Source organism: Dipteris shenzhenensis, chromosome 16 (assembly GCF_047967505.1).
Source record: "Dipteris shenzhenensis isolate YYH24624 ecotype China chromosome 16, Dip_SZ_1.0, whole genome shotgun sequence".
NCBI lineage: Eukaryota > Viridiplantae > Streptophyta > Polypodiopsida > Gleicheniales > Dipteridaceae > Dipteris > Dipteris shenzhenensis.
This window is the reverse complement of record NC_141611.1, coordinates 25933484-25945577: the sequence shown is the minus strand read 5'-3', so window position 1 is coordinate 25945577 and position 12094 is coordinate 25933484. Positions and strand designations below refer to the sequence as shown.

The 12094-nt window shown below is 42.3% G+C and overlaps 1 protein-coding gene across 1 annotated transcript; it reads left to right on the top strand.

Annotated features, from left to right (window-relative positions):
• The first annotated feature begins 7349 nt into the window (after nt 1–7349).
• Nucleotides 7350–9525, top strand: LOC147892743 (uncharacterized). The gene is made up of 2 exons (XM_087386779.1): nt 7350–8348; nt 8701–9525. Exons 1-2 carry the CDS (start codon nt 7350–7352, stop codon nt 9418–9420), a joined length of 1719 nt encoding a protein of 572 aa, XP_087242905.1. The 3' UTR covers nt 9421–9525.
• The last annotated feature ends 2569 nt before the right edge of the window (nt 9526–12094 follow it).

The window sequence follows — 12094 nt, the reverse complement described above, 5'->3', positions numbered from 1 at the left end:
ATAAACCACTTTCTTGTGAGGAAGAGCATGATAATTATGTAACCATTGAGATTGGTATGTCATATTACCAATAGCACCAGAATCAACAATAAAAGTGGAACCATCTCGAACATGAAGTATCCTCTCTAGAGATACATCAGAATAGATATGATTTGCCTCTTGATGTGTATTGGTATCAACAACAGGAGTATGTTGAGCAACATATGCTTGATTAAGTTCATGGTCATAACGTATTTGTAACGCCAAAAGGATGTATGACTAATGCCACCACAATAATCACAAGGAGGATTTTTGAATAAGCGGGTTTGTTGAGTTGTAACACCATGTTCCTCATCATATTGTTGAGCCCAACAATGAGAGATAAGATGACCATTCTTATCACAATAAGAATGTTTCTCAGGATATTTGAGATGAGAAGAATTGCCACCTCGATACGGATGACCACCACATCCATATTTGGAGAAAGGATGCTTGCAAGCAACACAATTTGTCTCTAAGTCTACATCATCCGTTGTTAACATGACAGTTTCATGAGGGTCTTTACATCGCTCACATCGTTGGGCATACTCAATGAAAGAAATACATGTTTGATCAAAATCAATCTCATTTTTAAAAGAAAGGATGGTAACAATATTATCATATAATGGATCCTGGAGCATGTCAAGAAGATAGGTTACCGATTGATTTCATGGAATAGGTGCACCAGCAGTAGCAGCAAGTTGATTGATGGTATTCTTCAATGACTTAATATGAGTTGTCATAGGAGTTCCAACTTTTTAGGGATTTCTTTAAAGATTATGAAGATAAAGAATCTATGTGACAGATTTCTTCTCAAAAGCAGCAACAAGATATTCCCTAATAGCAAGAAAAGAAGGAAGAGTAAATACATCCAACATAAGAGAATCATGTAGAGCAGATAAAATATACCGATGACGAGCTGCTTTATCACCAGAATACCAATCCGCAGAGTCCGATTTCCATTGCTCAAAGAAAGGCCCTTGGTCATAAGAGCATGATTCACAGCTGCATCAACAGTTGCATCAAGATTCACTTTCCACCCAGAAAAGCCTTGACCTTGAAACAAAGGAACAGATCCTTGGCCAAAAGGAAAGCCGTTGATGATTATAGATGTTGCCATCATGGGTTGGGAGAATACATGTGTCAGAGCTCGAGACAATGAATGAGAAGACAATTGCTGCTCTGGCAATATAGGAGTCAAGATACACCCAAAGGAGATAAGACGTGTGACAGGAGTATGCTAGAAATAGCATACATGAGAAAAAAAGCACACGACGCACAAAAAAAGATATAGCTTTTTGCTATTAAAAGCACTACAACCTTGTTGATCATGAAACCAATATATTTTTAAAGAAAAGCACTACGAGCATGCCGCCAAGACAAGAGTAGTCAGCATGAAAAACAACATAACTTTTTGCTCCAAAGTCTAATCGAGGCATGCAATAGCTCAAAATGAAGAGCACGGCAAGAGCTGTGATATGAAAATCTATCCTCAATCTTTTTTCCACCGATAACTTTCTCAAATTTGCACCAGAAGACCTCCAAAAAGCCACATCAAGTTGGAGATTTCAAAATTGGACAAGAGAAAATAATCGATGAGATACTGAAATAGCTATGTAATGAATTCAACAAGTAATACTCCTTGTCTTTCTTTGTTAGAGTGAGCGTACAGTAGCAAGACCGTTGTTGCTCTAATACCATGTTGAGAGAGAAGAAGAAGAGATTATAGAAACACCAAATAGACTCCCAAAGATCGATTCATATTGATCACAAGTCACACATTAGCTTTCTCAATTTCACAATTAGAAAATAACATTTCACACTTAAAAAATAACAATATATTGCTTTTCATTTTTGAATTTACAATTTCAATCACAATTTCAATCAATAACTATTGTTTGAGCACCAGGCTGGTTTAAATCACATTAAGTCCAAGCCATCTCGGTTTAGAAATTAAGTGGTATATGATCCGAATAGCACGAAATGAAATTTAATTAATTTAGGTACTAAGAAACATAATAATTTCAACCGCAGGGTCATTGTGTTGCACTCACTAAGACTTGAAATGCCTACTCTTGTGGAATGTCTTCCTAATCTCCATCAATTACGCGCACATCTCCATGTCGCCACCATGGATGGCATGCACCCAGCTGGCCTCTTTATGCCTATACTCTATGGATTCCCCGGCAATGACTTCTGCACTTAGGCTGTCATTCCTTTTCTTGCATTCTATTGAAGCCCACAGACTTCTTAGATCGAGATATATATAGCTCTAACAAATCTTGTCAGCTTTCTCATACAAGGTCATTGTGTTGCACTCACTAAGGCTTGAAATGCCTACTCTTGCGGAATGTCTTCCATGTCGCCACCATGGATGGCATGCACACAGTTGGCCTCTTTATGCCTGTACTCTATGGATTCCCTGGGGATGTTGACAAAGGGATAAGGATTTTTTAAGAAAAGTTTGCTCATGTTGTTGGGGGAGCCAAATTCTGAGTCTTGCATCTATGCACGATCTTTGGCCTCTCCATTGTCTCCCCTATCGGCTCCCCGAAAATTCAGATGCAGCAAACAGGGCTCCCATTGTTGGGCTGGTCTCTGAATATGAGAATGTATAGTGATCTATAAATGGCTGAGTGGTTATCCTCGCCGGATGTAATCTTTTGGGCCTAAGACTCTCAGTAATTTGTGAGTTTTTATAAATATAATCTCTTTTGTTCAATTTTACTTCATGAGGGCTCTCAACAATTGTTGAGTTGTTAGTTTTAATCCTAGGGTGCCAACTCAATATGGATTATGTTACTACCCTTGTCCAAAATCTAGGATATGGGGGGACAACGTCCATACATAATATGCACGGATTTCCTGCAAAACTTGTAAATATGCAAGAAAAAAATATGAAAGTCTCTAGTCCTCCCTACCACAAAGCATAATATTTATACTTCAAAAAATATGAGAGATTCTAAGATTTGTACACATTTTTCATAATATGTGAGACCCAAGGGGGGAGAGGGGGTCTTTTGGATTAGGGGGGTTAAAACAAAAAATACACTAAAATATAAAAACCCAACTCCTTTCAAAATCATGTAACTTTTTCATGTGTTTCCCAAATTTCAAGATGTAAAGACATATTTGAAGCTCTTTTAGTAACACAATCATGCTAATTTGACTAAATTTTACTCATGGCATATTGTTGAATTCATCTCATATTCAAAATTTTCATAGGTATTCTTTATAAAGGGAGTTAGTGCCCCAGGGTTTTAATAAACTATCTTTGGATGTAGATGATGTAACCTTTTGTTCAATTTTTGCTCGATGATGTAACCTTTTAGCCTGGGGCGCCAACTCAATATGTAATATGTTACTACCCTCGTCCAAAATCCAAGGTATGGGGGGACAAGGTCCATAGATAGTATGCATGGATTTCCTTAAAAAAATTCAAATATGCAAGGGAAAAATATGAAAATTTCATGTCCCCCTCCCAATAAATATAAGATATATAACTTGAAAAATTTGTAAGATTTTCAGATTTGTACATATTTCTCATAATATGTGAGGCCCAAGGGGGGGGTCTTTTAGATGAAGGGGGATTTTTAAAAAAAATTTGAAAACCAATCTCCCTTCAAATTAATGTAACTTTTTTGTGTTACCTAAATTTCAAGATGTAAAGACATATTTAAACCTCTTTTAGTGTAGAACACAACCATGTTAATTTGAATAATTTATATTCATGGCATATTGTTAAATTCATCTCATACTTAAGATTTTGATAGGTTTTCTTACGGAAGGGAGTTGGCGCCCAAGGCCTTTTAGGCTCTAAGGTCTCAAAAATTGTTGTTGAGGTTTTATAAATATAATCTCCTTTGTTCAATTTTTGCTCGATGACACTTTCAACAATTGTTGAGTTGAGAGTTTTTATAAGGTGTCTTTGGACATAGATGTAATCTCTTTTGTTTAACTTTTGCTCGATGAGGCTCTCAGCAATTTCTGAGTTTTTATAAATTGTCTTTGGGCATTGGGCTTAAGTTTTAACTTTAATATAAATAGTACTATGATCGCAACCGTTGTTGCTCGTAGCAGTAGTTGGTGGTAGCGGTCGTTGCTAGTTGTAGTTGTTACCCAAGCAAATGGTACATAAGGAGACACATTTTCCTTGGTTTTAAGATTAACTACAAGCAACACTAAAATAGTTTCAAGAACTAGCATCGTGGTTGCAAGGAAATACATTTTCCTTGATGTAGGATTAACTACAACCCACACTAAAATAGAACTAGCGTGGTGGTTGCACAAGGAAATATATTTTCATGTGTGTAATAGAAAATTTTAACCACTTTTTTTAAATTCGATGTGAAATATATGAACAATTGTGGGACTCCAATGCGGGTCTCATGTGACCCAGTCAATTAACGTAAATATATTTTCTTCGGTTTAATTAGGAGTAGCTGTAGCCACCTCCAAGAACCAACGCGGTGGTCACACCAAGCCAATGTCAGTGCGATGGGTGCAAATCTAGATCAACACAGAGAGCTGTGCATAGATGATAGATGGCGAGCTATCGGTAGATCCACGCCAAATTCAAAATATCGCCTACTAGTGCGTCATGTCACTGCCTCAAAATTGCCTTGAAAATAGTTCAGCAATTGCCTACACCCGATCGTGCATCGACCCAAAATGTTTGCTTCCTCTCTTGCATGTAAAAGCATTTGCTTTACCACTATACTAGGAGGCAATGCCCATGTGCACTTGTGCACTAATGTTAATGCTTAAAAATTTTACATATTAAAATTCACAAAAAAGAATCTAATTCTCCACTATAGCACTACCTATAAGGAGGCATGCTAACAAATATAAGCATCTATTTGGGCTAGGTGCGAGGTGTTGATCTAGTTATATTCAAGTTGTGGTACCTAGTTTAATTGGTTATGATGGGTAGGAATTGGTCTTTGAGAAGAGAGGAGGCACAACCTTGGAGAGCCTGACTTTGATTCACACTTAAAGTGCAAAATGCTTTGCTTTGATAAACAACTTAGATTGGATTCACACCACTCCCAAGTTTAACTCGCTCCTCGTTAAGTGTTAATTATATGTAACACCTGTTGCATTGAATAAATCTTGAGTTGCTCTAACTTGAATAAATCTCTTGAAATCATAAGTCCCTTTCAAGTGATACACATGAGAGAGTTATATTGCCTTTGAGTATAGAGAGGGGACACAACATTGACAAGCATTACTTTGATCGACACAACTCTATTAAAAGTGCAAAATGCTTTGCCTTCATTCTGCATACCCCTCTAGCTTATGATCAGTCACTCCTAGCTAAGTATCTACTATCACATTGAATAAATCTCCACTTTCTCCATGCTCGTGAATCATAAGTCTCTTTTGAATATTGAGGCATTGAATAAATCTCCATCTTGGCTGCCATGATCTCCATCTTAACTGACTTGAGTGTTTACCAAAAACATTTTTGAGGCTTTAAAATTTTCAAGATTGTGTAAAATTTTTAACTAAAAATACAATTGAAAAAGCCTCAAAATTACCCAAAAAAAAAACTTCTCTCCCAAAATTTCTAGGTTTTATTTTGAATTTAACATTCCACGTGACATTAAACCTTGGTTTTTGGTGAACACTCGTTTGAGGTAGAGATGGAGTGGAGAGGCTTGGGGGAGGTTCAAACGTCCTACTCAATTGGCATATTTTCTTGATTGCATGACATTGAGTGGCATAGCCTAAAGAGCGTCCTCACGTAGCATAGATTGCATGTTCGCGGCTTTTGATTGGGTAGATATACTGTGACCCCGGATTGCCCAGGGGGAGAGGCCGAGAATGTGATTCCAAAGGGGGAAGAGTTGCCAATCCATAGCACCTAGAATCAAGGGGATGATGGGGAACGATTAGTAATACATACATACATACATACATATATATATATACATACATACATACATGCTTTACGTGAAGTAGCCCCCAATCAAAGTTAAGGCTCTCCCACCTCTCTACTCAAAGGCAAAGTAAGAGAGCATTCCCAAAGGAGACTACCTTTGCATATAATATATATACCTCTCTAATCAAAGGCAAAGTAAGAGAGCATTCCCAACGAAGATTGGCTACTTCACGTAAAGCACAAAATATATGAGTCACTCTAATTACCATCTCTCGCTCCTCGTCAACTAATTATAAGGATCTATCTACGTAACACTCGTTGCATTTGGCCCATTTCATTGCCAAACTATTGCAATTCGTAGCTCGTAGCTCGCCTGCTGCAATATGGCTTTCTGCAATATGGCTTTGGTGGAAGACCGCGTCTTGCAATTGGTCATGGCTCTGCGTAGAGACGACCTCCCCGCCGTCCACGAGCTCATGTCCCAACGAATCGATCTCTCCACTGATGACCTTGACTCGCTCCTCTGTACTCGGCTCTCGCCGTCTTCCTTCGAGACTCTGATGCACCTCGAGTGGCCCGGCCCCTTGGAGTTCTTCAGCACGCGCCAATTGCTGTGCATCGCAGCGCAAAATCCACAATATGAGGACCGCATCCCTCGATACTTGCTTAGCTTTGAGCTCAAGGCTAGTTGTTTCGCTTCAGCGGCTCTCTTCGCTGCCCAGAGAGGGAATACGAAGCTTGTTAGGACGTTGTTCGAACGCAGTTGTAAAGCAAACCATTGGGACGCTGGTGCGTGCGAACCGTGATCCAATTTCGTGCTTGTTAGAGATTGCGTGGACTTGTTATTCCTGCCACACTTTCATCAAATCGATGCAACGATGTAGTAGCATGTTTGTTTCTCAGGTCGTATGCTAACTAGACTGAAATGGACGATGCAGGGACAGCGCTGCCGTTACTCTATGATGCCTGGGTATTACTCCTTCCCAAACCCCTTCCCAAACTTTCTGATTCCGAAGACGCAAGTGTTAGGATCAAAGCTGAATCCGAAGCCGCAAGTGTTAGGTTCAAAGCTGCAAGTGTATTACACACTTACAATGCTTCCAATAGGCGCGTGCAATCGGCCTTCGTGAACCTCGCCGCCAAGACTCAAAACTCCTGCGCTCTTACTACTTGTTTACTGCCCTGGAAAGAGCAAAAACCCAATGTCAATGAAAGCTGTCCTGGCGATGCCAATGGTGCGAGTGCGCTGCATCGGGCGTGCTTCTACGGCCACAAAGACACGGTTTCTTTACTTTTGAAGGAAGGCGCCCGGCTTTGCGACTCAGACTCTCGGGGCCGCTCCGCATTGCACTTTGCTGCAGAGTCCGGCAAACTTTGCGTGGTGAAGACATTGCTGTCCCATTGTTCTGATCGTCCTAAGCTTCTCAGTCAGAAGGATCACCAGGGCATGACGCCGCTGCACTTGGCGGCTTGCATGAGAGAGAATGAAAAGGTGGTAAAGGAGTTGATGAACGAAGCCGGTGCAGATCGGGCAGTGCAGACTGGGAGCTACGGTGCGGACACAAGCTTCAATCTCTTCCTGGAGACGTTTCTGCCAGCCCAGAGAGCCACGACTGACAACGAATGTTTCCGGATGAGCCCGATTACATCAGTGTTTTGGAATCCAGGAGGGTTCACTGCGTTGCATTTCGCGGTGGTATATGGAGGAAAGAAGATGACAGAAGCTGTGCTACAGAACATGACCCCCGAGCAAGTGAAAGTGAAAGATATGAAAGGACTGACGGCATACGATTGGGCTGAGGCGGCCGGGCTCGAGGAGCTGTTCCAGGATAAGAAAAAGGTGCTCTGCGAGTGCAGCTTCGTCAAGGAGAAGGCAAAGGCATTCCTCGAAGTTGCAAAGAAAGCAGAAAAACGAAAGTCGGTGCTGGAGTGGACTGAGAAGATGGGGTATGCCTTGAAGAGCGGGGATTGGCCTGTGGCTCATATGCTGGCTAAACATAGCAACATCACAATCGGTCTCCGTGAATGGGAGCACCTCCAAGGCACGTTAGAATTGGCCTTACACGATAACGCCGCTTCCTGGAAGGAAACCGAGAAGCACCGCTTATGTGCAACACACCAAGATCATGTGTGGAAGAGCTGTGTGGGGGCCGTGTTGCTGGAGCTTTTCCCCAGCAGCCCTGAGGAGGAGGATGAGAACGACGATGGCGACGACAACGGCAACAGAGGGAAGCAGACCAAGAAGGTGGTCATTGCGGACAAAGCAGTGATGCAACGCTGCCTCATGTGGGCTATGGACCAACACATGATAGAGCTCGCCATCCACCTGGCGGACAACTCCAAGTGTGAGGTCATGGAAGTGACACGTGGATGCAAATTTTTGAAGACACCGCTCGAACACGCAGCCTCGAGGTCAGGCCCTTGGGGGTTGCGTGCTGTCTTACAGGTAATTAGCACAACAGAGCTTTACCATCTCTGCACTTCAATCATTTTTAATAATGCAAACCCTTTCTTATTGACACAACAATGTTCTGAGAATTCAAAATAATTTCTATTCGCTTAGCTTTGCATGACAGAAAGTAGCAATTCGTCCAGAAGCCCTATCTCCCTCATTGACATGAAGTAGACAGGCACGCAAATGATAAACTGTACAATTTTATACATAGAGAGAGAGAGAGAGAGAAGGCGCGAGAGAGAGAGAGTGTGTTTGTGTGTAATGGCATTTCAGCGTCTGTATGAAGCAAACTAGCCTTTCACTTTGAGGCCTAGATGCTATGACTTGTTTTTGTGTCCACTAGGTGATGGAGAAGCGCAAAGATGTACGAAACACTATGTATGAGGATCGGCAACTATATGTGGATTACCTCAACTCGCTATCAGTGGCTTCCGTGCTCATCGCTGGTCTCGCATTCGGGAGCTGGCTTCAGCCCCCACTCGCTTCTATCTCAGATCATTGGAATCATACCATGAAGTTCTTTGTTTGGTTTAACCATCTTTCATTCTTTTTATCCATGGCAGCCACGGTTGCATGCATCATTGGTGCAATTCCAATTCCCTCTGGCCAGCTTGCCTACACAAAGTTCAAGATGTATGGTTCTGTCACCATCGCCACCATCCTCATTATCGCCTCTGTTGTCTGTATTACCATTGCTTTCAATTGCAGTGCGTTTCTCGTTATTCGTATACAGCACACCCTTCAAAAGCTCAAGATAGTGTCTATTTGCGTTGGCGGCATGGGCTCACTCATTCTTCTCTGGTTGGTAGCTCGTCTTATCCAGTTGTGGGAACCCATCAATTATCTTCTTGTCCGATGGGAACAATCACCACCCTCAACTAGAGGTGGTTGGCGGTATTACTTGGCGGTATTTATTGTCATTCTCATAAAACAATATCTAGACCATCTCCATGACTTCGTTGTGCCAGTCGTTTATCGCGAGCATGTCCGCAAGGTGATTACCAATGTCGCTGACAAAGTTTATGGAGGCGAAACTTTCAAATTGCTAGAAAAGAGAAATTGATGGACAAATGAGGTCTCCCTCTCAATGTACGATTGGACCCATCTTGCATTGTTTTGTATGTTGGGATTTTGCTATTCCCACCTTAGATCCATATTGTAAGATGGAATGGTAAGTTTGAGAAAAAACAGCCTTGAGATTAACGCATATGCTTTGTGCCAAAACTTTCCTGGAAGCTAACAAATGCTAGTAGCCTCAACGGGCCTCAACTATTCATATTTGGCATTTGGGATTGGAAACTATTTAGTATCTTGTTATGATGCACATGTTAAAATGTTAATTCACAAATTGTGATGGGAACATTCTCTCTCTCTCTCCCTCTCTCTCTTTCGCCAAGATTTGTAAAACTTGCATTGATCTTGGTGGTTGAGGCTCTGGTTCATGTCGTGGTGTGTGTGCTCGATTCTTAGCAATCGCTTCGGATGAGTCAATTTGGCTCCTTGACATTGTTGCTACCAAGTAGAAAAACGTCTCCTCCTCCTCGCTCTCTCTCCATCTCTCCCCCATGAAATCATTGTTTGGATAGTGAACTTAAGTGACATCTCTCCAAATGCTATTACATTTGTTTGCAGATTGAAAGCTTATGGCAGCTTAGTGGCCGTCCACAAGGGCCGGTAAATAGTTGCTAAGTCTATTGAAAGATACGCTGTTGACGCTCCATCTGTGAGCCTCCATATGAAGTGGAACAAAGGGACTTGACAACTTGCATGGCATGGGTATCGATGAGGTGTCATGTGGGCACATTTTGTAGATGCCACATGGACACGTGTATGGATTGTGGGCTGTCATGTGGGCATGTGGGCGGCAACCAAGCTGCCACATGGGCACCACATTGTTATCTTTCACAGAATTTACTGAACCACCCATCAGGGCAGGGACTGCCAGGGTGCTGCTTGTCTTTTTTAGGGCTCTCTGATCATGGGATGGAAGGAGGGCACATGGTTTGGGACAAGGCCCAGCTAAAGTGGCGCTTTTAAAGGCCTCTGAAAGTGGCGTGGTTGGCCTGTTTAGAGCCCATTCCCGCGTTGGCAAAAATGCCAACATATGCCAAAGCCTGCCAAAGCTTGCTCTGTTCCCATGAGGAGCAGCACAATTCTCGATGCCAGAACTTGGCATTTTTGCGCCAAGCTGGAGAGCAAAAAATTTGATCTCCACCCTAGCATTACGGGGCCAAGGCTCACTGCAGCTCTCCCATTCGCTGTTCCATCCCTTCTTCAATGCCTGTCACACTCCCTTGCTTCCGTCACATGCTACTGCAGCCTCGTGGGAACACTTTCCGTCCTGATGCTTGCATTTGCCAGGCTCCTAGCATTTTTGCTAGCCTAGCCCAACACGGGAATGGGCTCTTAGTCGGCAAGAGAGGTCTGTAGGGTCGGCCTGCAGTAGCAGCTTCATGACAGGTTTGCATTGGGCTCTGGACAAGATCGGATATCCTGGACAGGATTGGGTAGAACAGCGTACTGGCCAGATCAGTCCATGGCTGGCCATTACCTACCTACCCTATAAAAGGGATTTCCATCCTCATTGAAGAGGAAGTCAAAAAAGTGAAGTTAGCTTGCTGTTCGTCAGTTTGGAGTTGGGGCAGCAAGTTAGAGTAGTTCTGCTCTCTCCCACAGCCACTAAAGCTCAGCAAGGAGCATGCAGAAGAAGGAGAGTGTATACAGCCGGAGTAGGCTTCACAAAGTAGAGCATATCTTCCAGCATCGTGGGTTGTATATGTGTGGCATCTCTGCTGTATTTTATAGCAGGTTTGCTCATGTTTTGTGAGCTTAATGTTCTACATGTTTCACTTCTAAATGCTGAGTATATCTTTTCAGATCCGTGTGTGTTGTATTATTCACACAATTCATGTGCACCAGTCTAGTGATGATCTTGATCGCCAGGTAATCTTGGTCCACTGTGGGGTTTGACTAAGCAAGCAACTCCATCTTTGCTCTAACATGATATCAGAACTACTGCTGGTACATGCTTACATTCTCCGACATATGTAGGTGAGGAAGAACTGAACTATTTCAAGAAAATGCAACTGAAGGGTGTCTGTTGGAGACATTTCTTTTTTTTGGGAACACCTTGGTGAATATCTATGCCATATGTGGCTTGCGTGCGAAAGCTAGGAGTGTTTGACAAGCTTCTTGTTTGAGATGTGGTCTTCTGGATGGTGCTAAACAGAGGTGTGGGGAGCACTTATTTTTTTGATGCAATGCGAGGGTCTCTTCAAATGTTTTCCGGTTTGTTTGAATCTTAAAATATCGTGCCAGCCTAAGAGCCATAGACAAAGGCAAAGAAATACATGCCGAGATATTTCCAGAAAGGGGTTGGAAACTATTTTTTGATTGGGAACATCATGGTGGCTATGCATTCGAAATGTGGCTTGCTTGCAAAAGCAATGGGAGTATTTGACAAGTTGTCAGGTCCAGATGCTTTCTCGTGGAATGACCTGATTGCAGTATATGTTGCACAACGTCTTGGTGAGGAGGCACTGAACTGTTGTGGACAAACGAGACTCAAGGGTGTCTCTATAGATGCTTTGGGTTTGTTGGCATCATAGGAGCCATAGAGAACGGGGTTGGAAAGGGATTTTTTGGGGAACATCTTAGTAAATATTTATTCGAAATTTCACTCGTTTGCACTGTTTTGAACAACTGCAACTGGAGTTTTCACATTTGTTTGAGGAACT